Here is a 17,278-nt window from a genome sequence, read left to right as displayed (position 1 = left end):
CTACACTGTATTTCTGATCAATTTGATGTTATTTTAATGGACAAAATGTTTTGCTTTTCTTTCAAAAACAAGGACATTTCTAAGTGACCCCAAACTTGTGAACGGTAGTGTACATTTGCAAACATTTCTTAAAACCTGTTTTCGCTTTGTGATTATGGGGTATTGTGTGTAGATTGATGAGGATTTTTTTTTTTAATCCATTTTAGAATAAGTCTGTAACGTAACAGAATGTGGAAAAAGTACTACGTTTCTCCTCCTCTGTCAAATTACCAATTTGCCTGTTGTGCATACCTACAGCATTTATATTCTTCCTTTCTCCCTGTGAGCCTTCAGAAATTCCACTGGAAGCCCAAATGTATGCTTTGAACCTTGAGGGTGTCCTCTTGGTCTAAAGATTAAGATTAGGGTTCACGAGAATTCACGAGCAGGATACCAGGGTTTGAATCCCACCAGTTACAGTAGGGCAGTGGCGTGCCGTGGGCCTGGGGCCTGGGCCTTCAGTGAGGTACTACACAGTCCCACCCGAATTAATCCACCTCTTATTTGGACCATTTTCTTCCATTTGGTGCCTAGTCTTACATGGCCAGCCTTCCTAATCCTGTCTTCTTCTCTTGACTATTGGCTCTGAGTAGAAATGATGTTTCCCCTCAGGAGATGCTTGTGTTTTGTAAAAAAGAAAAAAAGAAATGTTGTCCGTGTCTCTTTTCCTATCATGTCGGACTAAGTTTTGGTTGTCATTTGTTTTGTATCATATGCATGCTAGCTTATTGCAAGTCAGAATTATTTTGGAACTTCACCCATGCAAAATATTTTATTGGTTTGATAAGTGGCAACGCATCACTAGCTTCCGTACTCCACACCTTTTATCGTCTTTCTGAAAGGAGAACTTCTCTAATCTTTCGAACAGTAATGTGATTAACATGGGCTGACATGGCTAGCCTCACAAGTCAGACACAGGGTTTTCAGACAAGTTTCCCTTATGTGAATTTTTTTCTCACATGTTTATTTAGACCACTCCCATCCAGGGACCAGGGACAAGAGGACTAGTGCCTCTAACACCACTGAAGACCACACATTTTTTTTTAACCTTTATTAAACTAGGCAAGTCAGTTAAGACATTTGTTTTATTTACAACGACGGCCTACCAAAAGGCAAAAGGCATCCAGCAGGGACATATATATTGTGGCAAACCTCTTCAAGGTTATGAGCGTTTGTCACAAATTAAGTGGGAAACTGTCACCAAATTACCCCAGAATGAGAGTTCTTTCGAACAGGACAGTACCTGTGTGTTTGTCTCTCCGTCCTGATCCACCCAGGTCATAGGCAAGGTCAAGGATAGCAGGGTTCGGTACACGAATCGGGTTCTCAGTAGGTCCAGGTCCAAACGCCAACAGGTAAGTCCAAAACAGTCCAGCTCATACACAGTCAATCCAGCCAATATCTATTGTCTCTTTCTCTATGGTTCACAGATCCTTCCAGCCCTCACTTCCTCTTCCTGGTTTTTCTTGACCCTTTATCTGTGTGTTGGCTCCACCTTCTGAGGGTTCCCCTTGCTTCTGGGACTTGTAGTTTTGGCAGTCGGCCATTTTGTGATATGTAGTTCTGATCGGGGTGGCCATTTTAGTGATCGGGCAGAGCCCGTTTATTAGTTCTGCTCTCACATATCTGCCATTTATCACTCGACCCCCTTCTTTGCCACAATATATAAATATAGGACAAAACACACATCACGACAAGAGAGACAACAAAACACTACATAAAGAGAGACCTAAGACAACAGCATAGCAAGGCAGCAACATATGACAACACAGCATGGTAGCAACACAACATGGTAGCAGCACAAAACATGATACAAACATTATTGGGCACAGACAACAGCACAAACGGCAAAAAGGTAGAGACAACAATATATCACGCAAAGCAGCCACAACTGTCAGTAAGAGTGTCCTTGATTGAGTCGTTGAATGAAGAGATTGAGATAAAACTGTCCAGTTTGAGTGATTGTTGCAGCTTGTTCCAGTTGCTAGCTGCAGCGAACTGAAAAGACGAGCGTCCCATGGTTGTGTGTGCTTTGGGGACCTTTAACAGAATGTGACTGGCAGAACGGGTTTTGTATGTGGAGGATGAGGGCTGCAGTAGATATCTCAGATGGGGGGAGTGAGGCCTAAGAGGGTTTTATAGATAAGCATCAACCAGTGGGTCTAGCGACGGGTATACAGAGATGACCAGTTGACAGAGGAGTACAGAGTGCAGTGATGTGTCCTGTAAGGAGCATTGGTGGCACATCTGATGGCCGAATGGTAAAGAACATCTAGCCACTCGAGAGAGCACCCTTACCTGCATACCTATTCATTATGTCTCCGTAATCTAGCATGGGTAGGATGGTCATCTGCATCAGGCTTAGTTTGGCAGCTGCGGTGAAAGAGGAGCGATTACGATAGAGGAACCAAGTCTACATTTAACTTTAGCCTGCAGCTTTGATAAGGAGAGAAGAGAGCTGAGAGAAGGACAGTGTACCGTCTAACCATACTTCCAAGTACTTGTATGAGGTGACTACATCAAGCTCTAAACCCTGAGGTAGTAATCACACCTGTGGGGAGAGGGGCATTCTTCTTACCAAACCACATTACCTTTGTTTTGGAGGTGTTCAGAACAAGGTTAAGGGGTAGAGAAAGCTTGTTGGACACTAAGAAAGCTTTGTTTTGGAGCACACAAAATCCGGTGCGGGGCTAGCTGAATATAAGACTGTATCATCTGCATATAAATGGATGAGAGAGCTTCCTACTGCCTGCGCTATGTTGTTGATGTAAATTGAGAAGAGCGTGGGGCCTAGGATCTAGCCTTGGTATACACCCTTGGTGACAGGCAGTGGCTGAGAAAGCAGATTTTCTGACTTTATACACTGAACTCTTTGAGAGAGGTAGTTAGCAAACCAGTTCAAAGACCCATCAGAGACACCAATACTCATTAGCCGACCAACAGAATGGAATGGTCTACCATATCAATAGCTTTGGCCAAGTCAATAAAAATAGCAGCACAACATTGCGTAGAATCAAGGGCAATGGTGACATCATTGAGGACCTTTGAGGTTGCAGTGACACATCCATAACCAGATTGCATACCAGAGAGAATACTATAGACATCAAGAAAGCCAGTCAGTTGATTATTGCCAAGTTTTTACAAAACTTTTGATAAACAGGGCAAAATATGAATAGGCCTATAACAGTTAGGATCAGCTTGATCTCCCCCTTTAAATAAAGGGTGAACCGTGGCTGCCTTCCAAGCAATGGTAACCTCCCCAGAACGGAGAGACAGGTTAAAAATGTTGGAGATAGGCTTGGCGATTTAAAGAAGAAAGGGTCTAAACCATCTGACCCAAATGTTTTTTGGGGGGCTGCTTTAGCACCTAGAACTCAGTGACTGGCTGCAGGGAGAACATTTGTATCGGGCAGGGGAAAAATAGGGAGAAGCATTGGGGATAGTCGCATTAGAACGGGTGGGAGATGAGGAAATGTTGGATGGGCAAGGAGGCATGGCTGAGTCAAATAAGAATCCTGACTTAATGAAGTGGTGATTAAAGAGCTCAGCCATGTGCTTCTTGTCATTAACAATCACGTCATCAACATTAAGAGACATGGGCAGCTGTGAGGAGGAAGGTTTATTCTCCAGGTCTTTAACAGTTTCCCAGAACTTATTGGTGCTAGACCTACAGAGAGAGAGCTGCTCCTTAAAGTAACACACTTTTGCCTTCCGGATAGCCTGAGGGCAATTTTTTCTCATTTGCCTGAACAAGAGCCAGTCAGCCTGCGTATGCGTGTGTCGTTCCTTTTGCCAAATGAAATTCTTGATGTGGAGTAACTCTGCAAGATCACGGTCGAACCAGGGGTTGAACCTGTTTTTAATTCTCATTTTCTTTATGGGGGAGTGTTTGTTAACAATATCACTGAAAATATTTTTTTTAAAGGTCTAAGCGTCTTCGACAGAGCTGATTCCATACCATTTTACAGAGGCCAGATCATGAAGGAAGGCTTGCTCATTAAAGTTTTTTAGCAAGCGTCTATGACAAATCAGGACAGGTCGTTTCACTGAGCAGCCATTACGAACACAGGCTGTAAAACAGTGATCACTAAGGTCATTACTGAAAACACCAGACTGATACCTATCAGGATTATTTTTTTAGTATAACATCAAGAAGAGTTGCATTTTTTGGGTGTTTGGAGTCATACCGTGTGGGATTGGTAATAATCTGAGAAAGATTTAGGGACTCCCATTGCTTTAGGACTTGGTCAGGTGGTTTAAGCATGTCCCAGTTTAGGTCACCTAGCAGGACAAATTCAGACTTAGTGTAAGGGGCCAGGAGAGAGCTTAGGGCAGGTAGGGTACAGGCCGGTGCTGATGGAGGACAATAGCACCCAGCAACAGTCAACAAAGAGCTACATTGAAAGTTTAATAACTTAAAATCAGCAAATCAAATTGTTTGGTACACACTTGGTGAGACAACCCGAGCACTGAAGGTGATCCTTGGTAAAGAGTTGCCACTCCCACCTTTGGAAGATGTGTCTTGCCGAAAAAAGGTTATAACCAGAAAGGTTAACATCAGTATCATAACACTCTTCCTTAACCGTATCTCAGTAATGATCAACACATCTGATTGGAGGTGTGAAAACCCAGACTTTGTACGAGAGCAAGAAATCAGTGAAGCAGATATCAGAGCACAAGTCAGAATTGCGGCTAGCAACAGTAGATTGGCCAGGGTGTACATGCACATTTCCAGATACATCAAACAGTAATACAATCAAGGCATGGCATATACAGGGAGAGCTCTGCAGTGCTGTTTTATGACATCTGAATTTTTTTATATATTTTTTTCACCTTTTTTAACCAGGTAGGCTAGTTGAGAACAAGTTCTCATTTGCAACTGCGACCTGGCCAAGATAAAGCATAGCAGTGTGAACAGACAACAACACAGATTACACATGGAGTAAAACAATAAACAAGTCAATAACATGGTAGAAAAAAGAGAATCTATATACAATGTGTGCAAAAGGCATGAGGAGGTAGGCAATAAATCGAATAATTACAATTTAGCAGATTAACACTGGAGTGATAAATCATCAGATGATCATGTGCAAGTAGAGATACTGGTGTGCAAAAAGGCAAGAAAGTAAATAAATAAAAGCAGTATGGGGGGTGAGGTAGGTAAATTGGGTGGGCTATATACCGATGGACTATGTACAGCTGCAGCGATCGGTTAGCTGCTCGGATAGCAGATGTTTAAAGTTGTTGAGGGATGATAAAGTCTCCAACTTCAGAGATTTTTGCAATTCATTCAGTCGCAGGCAGGCAGAGAACTGGAAGAAAGGCGTCCAAATGAGGTTTTGGCTTTAGGGATGATCAGTGAGATACACCTGCTGGAGCGCGTGCTACGGGTGGGGTAGCATCGTGACCAGTGAACTGAGATAAGGCGGCACTTTACCTAGCATAGCCTTGTAGATGACCTGGAGCCAGTGGGTCTGACGATGAACATGTAGCGAGGGCCACCGACTAGGGCATACAGGTCGCAGTGGTGGGTCGTATAAGGTGTTTTAGTAACAAAAACGGATGGCACTGTGATAAACTGCATCCAGTTTGCTGAGTAGAGTATTGGAGAGCTATTTTGTAGATGACATCGCCGAAGTCGAGGATCGGTAGGATAGTCATTTTACTAGGGTAAGTTTGGCGGCGTGAGTGAAGGAGGCTTTGTTGCGAAATAGAAAGCCGACTCTAGTTTTGATTTTGGATTGGAGAATGTTTGATATGAGTCTGGAAGGAGAGTTTGCAGTCTAGCCAGACACCTAGGTATTTATAGATGTCCACATATTCTAGGTCGGAACCGTCCAGGGTGGTGATGCTAGTCGGGCGTGCGGGTGCAGGCAGCGAACGGTTGAAAAGCATGCATTTGGTTTTACTAGCGTTTAAGAGCAGTTGGAGGCCACGGAAGGAGTGTTGTGTGGCATTGAAGCTCGTTTGGAGGTTAGATAGCACAGTGTCCAAGGAAGGGCCAGAAGTATACAGAATGGTGTCGTCTGCGTAGAGGTGGATCAGGGAATCGCCCGCAGCAAGAGCAACAATCATTGATATATACAGAGAAAAGAGTCGGCCCGAGAATTGAACCCTGTGGTACCCCATAGAGACTGCCCAGAGGACCGGACAACATGCCCTCCGATTTGACACACTGAACTCTGTCTGCAAAGTAGTTGGTGAACCAGGCAAGGCAGTCCATTAGAAAAACCGAGGCTACTGAGTCTGCCGATAAGAATATGGTGATTGACAGAGTCGAAAGCCTTGGCCAGGTCGATGAAGACGGCTGCACAGTATGTCTTTTATCGATGGCGGTTATGATATCGTTTAGTACCTTGAGCGTGGCTGAGGTGCACCCGTGACCGGCTCGGAAACCGGATTGCACAGCGGAGAAGGTACGGTGGGATTCGAGATGGTCAGTGATCTGTTTTGTGACTTGGCTTTCGACGACTTTAGATAGGCAGGGCAGGATGGATATAGGTCTGTAACAGTTTGGGTCCAGGGTGTCTCCCCTTTGAAGAGGGGGATGACCGCGGCAGCTTTCCAATCCTTGGGGATCTCAGATGATACGAAGGAGAAGTTGAAACAGTGCTGGTAATAGGGGGTGCGCCAATGGCAGCGGACAGTTTCAGAAATAGGGGGTCCAGATTGTCAAGCCCAGCTGATTTGTATGGTTCCAGGTTTTCCAGCTCTTTCAGAACATCTGCTATCTGGATTTGGGTAAAGGAGAAGCTGGGAGGCTTGGGCGAGTAGCAGCGGGGGGGGGCGGGGCTGTTGGCCAAGTTTGGAGTCGCCAGGAGGAAGGCATGGCCAGCCATTGAGAAATGCTTGTTGAAGTTTTCGATTATCACGGATTTATGGTGGTGACCGTGTTACCTAGCCTCAGTGCAGTGGGCAGCTGGGAGGAGGTGCTCTTGTTCTCCATGGACTTTACAGTATCCAGAACTTTTTGGAGTTAGAGCTACAGGATGCAAATTTCTGCTTGAAAAAGCTGCCTTTGCTTTCCTGACTGACTGCGTGTATTGGTTCCTGACTTCCCTGAACAGTTGCATATCGCGGGGGCTCTTCGATGCTATTGCAGTTCGCCACAGGATGTTTTTTGTGCTGGTCGAGGGCAGTCAGGTCTGGAGTGAACCAAGGGCTATATCTGTTCTTAGTTCTGCATTTTTTGAAGGAGCATGCTTGTCTAATATGGTGAGGAAGTAACTTTTAAAGAATGACCAGGCATCCTCAACTGACGGGATGAGGTCAATATCCTTCCAGGGTACCCGGGCCAGGTCGATTAGAAAGGCCTGCTCGCAGAAGTGTTTTAGGGAGCGTTTGACAGTGATGAGGGATGGTCGTTTGACCTCGGACCCGTAGCGGATACAGGCAATGAGGCAGTGATCGCTGAGATCTTGATTGAAGACAGCAGAGGTTTATTTGGAGGGCAAGTTGGTCAGGATAATGTCTATTAGGGTGCCCATGTTTACGGATTTAGGGTTGTACCTGGTGGGTTCCTTGATGATTTGTGTGAGATTGAGGGCATCTAGCTTAGATTGTAGGACTGCCGGGGTGTTAAGCATATCCCAGTTTAGGTCACCTAACAGAAACAAACTCTGAAGCTAGATGGGGAGCGATCAATTCACAGATGGTGTCCAGGGCACAGCTGGGAGCTGAGGGGGGTCGGTAGCAGGCGGCAACAGTGAGAGACTTATTTCTGGAGAGATTAATTTTTTTAATTAGAAGTTCGAACTGTTTGGGCATAGACCTGAAAGTATGACAGAACTTTGCAGGCTATCTCTGCAGTAGATTGCAACTCCCCTCCCTTTGGCAGTTCTATTTGACGGAAAGTGTTTATAGTTGGGTATGGAAATCTCAGAATTTTTGGTGGCCTTCCTAAGCCAGGATTCAGACACGGCAAGGACATCAGGGTTGGCAGAGTGTGCTAAAGCGGTGAGTAAGACAAACTTAGGGAGGAGGCTTCTGATGTTGACATGCAGAGGCCAAGGCTTTTTCGATCACAGAAGTCAACAAATGAGGGTGCCTGGGGACATGCAGGGCCTGGGTTTACCTCCACATAACCCGAGGAACAGAGGAGTAGTAGGATGAGGGTGCGGCTAAAGGCTATCAAAACTGGTCGCCTAGAGCGTTGGGGACAAGCAATAAAAGGAGCAGATTTATGGGCGTGGTAGAATAGATTCTGGGCATAATGTGCAGACAGGGGTATGGTGGGGCACAGGTACAGCGGAGGCAAGCCCAGGCACTGGGTGATGATAAGAGAGGTTGTATCTCTGGACATGCTGTCTCAATGGGTGAGGTCACCGCATGTGTGGGAGGTGGGACAAAGGAGGTATAAGAGGTACGGAGAGTGGAACTACGGGGTCCATTGCAAACCAAAACAATGATAACTAGCCTGAACAACAGTATACAAGGCATATTGATATTTGAGAGAGACATACAGTAAGGCATAAAGTGATTGCAGGTCTTGATTGGGAGAGCTAGCTAAAACAACAGGTGAGATAACAGCAGCTAGTCAGCTAACACAGCAACGCAGGTAAAAATGGCGACGACTAGGCAGAGAGGGTCGATTAACTACACAACAGAGCATGAGTTTAAAACACAGAGCCGACAGATAAAACACAAATAAACAGAATGGAGTACCGTGAATTAATGGACAGTCCGGCAGGCATCAGCTATGTAGCCAAGTGATCATAGTGTCCAGGGGGCAGCYGTAGATGGAGCAGGGAGGCCGCCACTAAGCTAGCACGCGGTGTTTAAAGTTAGTAGCCCGGGGGGGTGGTCTGCTCAGACGGAGGGGGTCTGCTCAGACGGAGGCCGGTTGAGGGCACAGCGGATGGGGTATTCGTCTGCAGACCAGACGTGGTCGTATCGACAGAGAATCCAAGCCGGATGGCGATGGCGAAAGAGAGGTTGTGATTGTAGAATTGTGTTTGCTAACTGGTGCTAGCTTCGTGGCAGTGGCGCTAGCTGCGCTAGCTGCAAGCTAGCTGTGAGGATCAGAAGTAGTGGCTCAGGGATTACGGCAGGAATCCGGCGTTGTTGTCGAGAGACAGTCCGATGCTGGTAAATTGGTGAGTAATATCCAGGCTAATAACAGGGCTGGTGTCTGTGCAGAAGGTAAAAGCTGCTAGCAGCGGCTAAAAATGGCTAAATAGCTTGTAGCTGATTAGCTGGTTAGCTACTGGGGGTTCTTGAATGTGTTCCAAAGTTAAAAAATAATAGCGATTCCGTATCACATTGGGTGAGGTGGGTGAGGTAGGTTACCGGAAGGTATAATCGAATTAAAAATCGAAAAGAGATAGATTTTTTTTTTAATATATACAAGAAATGCGAAAAATACAAACGTACACGAGAGGACTAAACAAACACGTCTACACTGCTACGCCATCTTGGTTTGGAATGTGCATCAGATGGCAACAAGATCATATTGTACAGCAATTTCATCAGTTACCATGAGTACAAAGCTGGCGAAAGGTGGTTAGTATGGGATGGTAGGCCAAAAGGTAACCAATAGAGAGTCAGAGTCCCGAGTGTGAGAACAAACATAGTCTAACAACCAGGGCAGATGGTGAACCAGGGCAGACGGTGAACAGATCGCCAGGTGGAATCCAAGCAGCAGTGCAGCAGGCAACAGGAGTAGGTGTCACACCCACTTGGGAGAAGCTCAAAGGCTTCAACACCTATCTCGCTTCACACGTCAGTGCTAAAGAAAGAACCCTTGGAATTTAGTATTTAGTTCCCATATGCTCAACAGTATATGGGAGAGACTATACGGAAACACCTGGTTCCCAAAATGTATGTCATATGTCAAGCAGCGAGAGTTGAATAGGGATGAATGGATTCATCCTAATGAGCCCTCCCAAGCTAGCTAGTTTATGCTTCTGGCTAAAAACTTCAACTATATATATATTTTTTTTACAAACATGTTGTAATGCTGTAGTTGTAAAACATTTTTTTTTAAATCACTACAATAAATGTGCTTTAGATGTCACCCTGACCTGATATTGGCTACACTATCTAGCTACTTCCCTCTCCGTACTGCAGGACAGCAGTCAATAAGCTGGTGGAAACTCTCCACATTGAGCAGTAGACTGTATCACTGTGACATCCAGATTCTTACTACCAATACTCCAAGTTATTTCTCGTGTAGGCTGCTATCCTACTCTAAGTATAATCAGTGGGATGTTAGCTACCGCTAGCGACATGTGATACTGCTACCCAGTGGGAAGCACCTCGATACAACACCGTTGCACTGGTCATTCTCCCCGGCATGTCGTTACGTTAGATAAATGGCATGTCACGGTGACATCCAGATGGTGACCAATACTACAAGTTATTTCAACCTTACCCATCAAAATAAACATCACATTCTTTTACAAGTTTTAACTAGCTCCATGCTGCTTTTGATGCCAGCTAGCCAGCTATAAACTAGTTGGCTGAGAAGGGCACATCAAGACGACTGACTGACCTGACTGAACTGAATCCATTCATCTCCACTCGACTCTCAGCTACCCGCCATACTTCATTAATTTGGTCACCAGGCATGTCCGTATAGCCTCTCCCATATAATGTAGCTGCCGACAGGCACAGTGGTCTTACAGCTCCTAGGGTAAGAGCAAACAAAGGCTTCTGGAGTGAGCATGACTGCTGATGCCATTTCCACACACAACTCAAAGGCAAGTCACACAGAGACAATGAGAGAAGGCTTTCTCCACGTAGCTATGAGAAAACAAATCTTTCCTATTGAATCTTCACTGCGGTTTGATAGGCTCTGTATTATATGATTGTCAATGCTTGCTTGTTCTTTTGAAAGTCTCAATGGACAGTGTAATCTCAAAGACTGTTTTCTCAGCCGCAGCGAAAGGTTAAGCCACTTTGAAGTACAATGTAATTCATCATGCGACAGTGAAAGTATTTACCGACTTCAGGTACCTTTTGTAGTTACCAGAACTTAAATATATTTATCTCGGTAGAAACTATGTCACGGTGTTTTTTGTATTATTATTGCTTACAGAGGTGTCATGCCCTTCCAAGGTGCACCACTTAGGAAAGATGTGCTAGGCAGGACACTAGATGTTGTAGTGTGTGCAGACTGTACCATCAGTGGAGGAGGAGAGAAAGTGTTGAGTGACACACAGCGTTTCATTTGATTTTAGCTGCCGATGATGGGCAGGACTCGCAGGAAGTATGTTTGTAAATTAATTGAATCAAGCTATGTAGCCTATTGATTCCGTCTTGATGAATACATTTTTATAAAGTGTTTTGTTGTTTCTATATAATACTAGCCACCTAGCAATTATTTAGCTAGCCAGCTAGATAGGTTCCCAATCGCCTAACCTCATAACTAGCTACCGAGGCATTTTAGCCTATTAATCAAGTTAAAGTAGTTTGTCTAACTATCTTAGCTGGCATACTTGCGGGCAAGGTAGCCTGACTTTCGAAAATACAAAAATTGCTTTCATTCTTAGGTTAAGATACTATATACCATGCATAAAAGTTTGTAAAAAACAAACGAGAGTCAAAGTCCTAGTCTCCACGGAAATCTAATTATCATAAGAAAAAATCCCAATAAAAATATGTACGTTTTAGCTAGAGATCAGTTCTTTTTTCTCAATCCACAGCATCCCGCTGATGTCTCACTTCCGCATCTGCGGTGCACTGTGACAGAGCTAGAGCTCTTCTCACAAAATTGTCTGTAGTGTCCGAACTGTAGTGTCCCCTCTATGGAAAGATGAGACTCTCGTGAACACGATGGTGCTCTCCATGTTGCTCTACGACCCCCACAAGTTTCTTAGGACTCATCTTAATTCAGTACAACTGATCTGCCAACTTCTGTCTATAGCGTCCAAACAGTTTGGGCTGTACACTAATATGACCCCTCTATGGAAACGTGAGACTCTCACAAACACGTACACGCCAACAGGCCTCACAAGACTCGTCTGAAAAAATGTATGGAAATACTGTTCAGTGCCAAATATAAGGAATTAAATACAACAACAAAAAATACAAAAAAATTGTCTAGGTATATGTAGGTCTATGGTGGCCTGAATTGGTTCCCAATCAGAGGCAGCTGTTTATTGTTGTCTCTGATTGGAGATCATATTTAGGTTGCCATTTTCCCTTTTGGTGTTGTGGGTTCTTGTCTATGTGTAGTTGCCTGTTCAGCACTCTTTGTATAGCTTCACGGTTCGTTTTGTTGTTTTGTTAAGTGTTCATTATTAAAATAAAGAGAATGTACGCATACCACGCTGCGCCTTGGTCTCCTCCCTACGATGGCCGTGACACTATCTGTTGTTCCATGTAGTGCATATGTTATTCAATGCATTTGTATATGGGCTAATAGCAGTAAGGCCACATATTTTTTAAATCAAATAAATGTTTTATATTTTGGGGGGATACTTCAAGGGCTCTTAAAATTCTACATGAAATAGCTAAATGATTCCACATTGACAAATGCTAAATTCTCTGGATTTTTTATTTTTATGGATGCATGTTATCCCTGACTGATTGTTATTATACATGTAAGCCATGGCATGAGAATTTTCATCCAACGTTGAATCTCTCTCTCCACCTCACCTTCTTTTCCCTCTCACCCTCCCCTCCCCCCTCTCCTTCTCTTCCTTCCTTCCTTCCTTCCTTCCTTCCTTCCTTCCTTCCTTCCTTCCTTCCTTCCTTTCCCTCCCTCCCACCCTCTCTCTTTCTTTCTGATAGGCTCCAATTATTCATTGTGCTCAGGTGTAAAGAAGACCATTCTGCTGCCGTAGCCGTTTTCTGACTCCTTGACAACCAACAATCACTATCTTCCGTCTGTCTGCTGAAGGATACACTTGCTTGTTAAACAAATGACACCTGGACTGGGGTGTCGCTTCTGTTGAACCCCAAAATTGCTGTGGATGGTTGACAACATTTCTTCTTGAGTCTTTCGCAGTTCATTTTCACCCAAAAAATGTGTATCGCAATGATGAGACTGACTACACTGTGGAGTGTGGTTAGCCTGTTGACTTTGTTGCTATTACCACTTTGGGAGATGGGCTGCTCTGGCCTGAGCTTTAACTCAGTGCCCCTGCCGCCGGTCGGGACGTACCAAAGAAGCTGCGAAGGGGGGGCACACCACAGGCAGAGGCGCAGTTGGGTGTGGAACCAGTTCTTCGTGCTGGAGGAGTACACAGGGGATGAGCCACTCTATGTGGGCAAGGTAAGAATTTCTCTCTCATCTGGATTCTCTCTCAGCTGTGCATTTATACAGGGAACCGGTGGATGTGTGACTGTCCTAATATGGACACCATACAGGTGGATTCGGGGAAGGGGAGAAAAGATGCTGAGTACAAGATGATCAAAAAGTCTTGACCCAACTATGACTGGAGTTAATGCTACTTGTGTTATCCAATACTTATTTACCTGTTTATGCATTTGTTGGAGATGTGAGTTCACAGGAAGGATTTAGGAGTAACAGAGAACATTTTGTGTTTCAGAGAGTCTCGGGTTCTCAGGTCTTCTCCCATCTCCATTAGATGCTCTTGTGTAGAAACCTTTTCATAAAGAGTGCATGAAGAGCGCAAGGGTTTTCAATTGCATGTTTACTTCAGGGGTTTATTTAGTGAGATGAAACCTTCAGAAGTTTGCCGATAGAAATAAATAGAGCTTACTTGATTCCCTAATTCTACTTGACAATCATGCCTGTTCAAAAAAAAAAAGGCTTTCTATCTGAACATTCTGTAACTTTGCATCCTCCTGAACAGGCCTGTGGTGTCCACTTATGCCTCCTGCTTAAGGTCTGACAAGAATTATAGGTTTTGATAGGGCACCTCCAAGATGGAGTAGTGAATGGATCTCATCACATTGTGATACAGTGGCAAGAAAAAGTATGTGAACCCTTTGGAATTACCTGGAATTCTGCATCAATTAGTCATACAGTTTGATCTGATCTTCATCTTAGTCACAACAATAGACAAACACAGTGTGCTTAAACTAATAACACACAAATTATTGTATTTTTCTTGTCTATATTGAATACATAATTTAAACATTTACAGTGTAGGTTGGAAAAAGTATGTGAACCCCTAGGCTAATTACTTTTCCAAAAGCTAATTGGAGTCAGGCGTCAGCTAACCTGGAGTCCAATCAATGAGACGAGATTGGAGATGTTGGTTAGAGCTGCTATAAAAAACACTCACAAAATTTGAGTTTGCTATTCACAAGAAGCATTGCCTGATGTGAACCATTCCTTGAACAAAAGAGAGCTCAGAAGACCTAATATTAAGAAGTGTTTACTTGCATAAAGCTGGAAAGGGTTACAAAAATGTCTCTAAAAGCCTTGATGTTCATCAGTCCACGGTAAGACAAATTGTCTATAAATGGAGAAAGTTCAGCACTGTTGCTTCACCCTAGGAGTGGCCGTCCTGCGAAGATGACTGCAAGAGCACAGTGCAGAATGCTCAATGAGGTTAAGAAGAATCCTAGAGTGTCAGCTAAAGACTTACAGAAATCTCTGGAACATGCTAACATCTCTGTTGACGAGTCTACGATACGTAAAACAGTAAACAAGAATGGTGTTCATGGGAGGAAACCACGGAAGAATGCTGTCCAAAAAAAACATTGCTGCACGTCTGAAGTTTGCAAAAGAGCACCTGGATGTTCCACCGCGCTTCTGGCAAATATTCTGTGTACAGATAAAAACTAAAGTTGAGTTGTTTGGAAGAAACAAACAACACTATGTGTGGAGAGAAAAAAGACACAGCACACCAACATCAAAACCTCATCCCACCTATAAAGTATGGTGGAGGGAGCATCATGGTTTGGGGCTGCTTTGCTGCCTAAGGGGCTGGACAGCTTGCTATCATCGACGGAAAAATGTATTCCCAAGTTTATCAAGACATTTTGCAGGGAAATGTAAGGCTATCTGTCCGCCAATTGAAGCTCAACAGAAGTTGGGTGCTGCAACAGGACAACGACCCAAAACACAGGAGTAAATCAACATCAGTCCTGACCTCAACTCGATTTAAAATGCTGTGGCATGACCTCAAGAGCGGTTCACACCAGATGTTCTAAGAATATTGCTGAACTGAAACAGTTTTGTAAAGATGAATGGTCCAAAATTCCTCCTGACCGTTGTGCAGGTCTGATCCTCAACTACAGAAAACATTTGGTTGAGTTTATTGCTGCCAACCAGTTATTAAATCCAAGGGTTCACTTTTCCACCCTACACTGTGAATGTTTACATGGTGTGTTCAATAAAGACATGAAAACATATAATTGTTTGTGTGTTATTAGTTTAAGTAGACTGTGTTTGTCTATTGTTGTGACTTAGATGAAGATCAGATCAAGTTTCATGACCAAATTATGCAGAAATCCAGGTAATTCCAAAGGGTTCACATAATTTTTCTTGCCACTGTATGTGATTGTGGCAGCTCAACCGAATGGCTGGTTTGGGCACACATATCCACAAGGAAAAGGAAGCTCTGATTGTGTCATGCCCTGATCTGTTTCACTTGTCCTTGTGCTTGTCTCCACCGCCTCCAAGTGTCGCCCATCTTCCCCACTTGTCCTCTGGGTATTTATACCTGTGTTTTCTGTCTGTGCCAGTTCGTCTTGTTTGCTTAAACCTCTCTGGGATAGGGGGGACGCTTGCGTCCCACTTGGCCAAAAAGCCAGGGAAAATGCAGAGCGCCAAATAAATAATAAAATGATATAAAAATCAAACTTTCATTAAATCACACATCTAAGATACCAAATTAAAGCTACACTCGTTGTGAATCCAGCCAACATGTCAGATTTGAAAAAAGGCTTTTCGGCGAAAGCATAAGATGCTATTATCTGATGATAGCACAACAGTAAACAAAGAGTGCAGCATATTTCAACCCTGCAGGCGCAACACAAAACGCAGAAATAAAATATAAATCATGCCTTACCTTTGACGAGCTTCTTTTGTTGGCACTCCAATATGTCCCATAAACATCACAAATGGTCCTTTTGTTCAATTAATTCCGTACATAGATATCCAAAATGTCCATTTATTTGGCGCGTTTGTTCCAGAAAAAAACAGCTTCCAATTTGTATTACTACAAAATATCTCAAAAGTTAACGGTAAACTTTGCCAAAACATTTCAAACTACTTTTGTAATACAACTTTAGGTATTTTTTAACGTTAATAATCGATCAAATTGAAGACGGGTCTATCTGTTTTCAATACAGGAGGACAACAAACTAACGCTACTTTTCTAGTCTTGCGCAACTCTCAAACAGTACACATAACGTTACTCTGATTCAAGATGGCCGTACTTCTTCATTGCACAAAGGAATAACCTCAACCAATTTCCAACGACTGGTGACATCTAGTGGAAGCGGTAGGAACTGCAAACAAGTCCATTAGAAATCTAGTATCCCAATGAAATACAACATTGAATAGACAGTGACCTCAAAAAAAAAAGAAATCTGAATGGTTAGTCCTCGGGGTTTTGCCTGCTACATAAGTTTTGTTATCCTCACAGACATGATTCAAACAGTTTTAGAAACTTCAGAGTGTTTTCTATCCAAATCTACTAATAATATGCATATCTTATATTCTGGGGATGAGTAGAAGGAAGTTGAAATTGGGCACGCTATTTATCCAAAAGTGAAAATGCTGCCCCCTATCCTAGAGAAGTTAAGCCTACCAGTGGTTTGTCTCAGCTCCTGTTTTTCCCCAGTCGCTCTTTGTCTCGTCCTCCTGGTTTTTGACCCTTGCCTGTTCTGACCAGGTACCTGCCCGCCTGACCACTCTGCCTGTCCCTGACCTGAGCCGGCCTGCCATCCTGTACCTTTGTTCCACCTCTGGATTACCGACCTCTGCCTGACCTGACCCTGTGCTTGCCTGTCGTCCTGTAACTTGGCCTCTACTCTGGATTATCGACCCCTGCCTGCCTTGACCTGTCGTTTACCCGCCCCTGGTGTTACAATAAACATTGTTACTTTACACAGTCTGAACTTGGGTCTTACCTTGATTCCTGATAGATTGTTGGGCAATACAAGGGGAAGAAAGTAATTCAAACACCCAACCTACACTTTATTTGGAAATTATGTTTAAATTATACTCTAACAACCCTAGTCGATAGGCACCTTACAATCTCTTACAATGGGAATAGTGGTTAGGGCGTTCTTCTTTGGGCCTGGTGATTTGGGTTCGCGGCCTGCTAGGGAACTCATGCTACTGCCTCCGTTCATTAAAATACTACAGAGA

General features: G+C 43.8%; 1 protein-coding gene across 1 annotated transcript in view; it reads left to right on the top strand.

Moving 5' to 3' along the window:
* Nucleotides 1-17,278, top strand: part of cdh7a (cadherin 7a) — a 171,899-nt gene that overhangs the window by 25,594 nt on the left and 129,027 nt on the right. The window contains exon 2 of the mRNA XM_023978068.1: nt 12,775-13,258. Within this exon, the coding sequence (XP_023833836.1) occupies nt 13,010-13,258 (249 nt within the window). The 5' untranslated portion in view covers nt 12,775-13,009. The remainder of the gene's footprint in view (nt 1-12,774; nt 13,259-17,278) is intronic.

The sequence above is a fragment of the Salvelinus sp. IW2-2015 genome, linkage group LG32 (genome assembly GCF_002910315.2).
Source record: "Salvelinus sp. IW2-2015 linkage group LG32, ASM291031v2, whole genome shotgun sequence".
NCBI classification, from domain to species: Eukaryota; Metazoa; Chordata; class Actinopteri; order Salmoniformes; family Salmonidae; genus Salvelinus; species Salvelinus sp. IW2-2015.
This window is presented reverse-complemented; position numbering and strand designations above follow the sequence as displayed.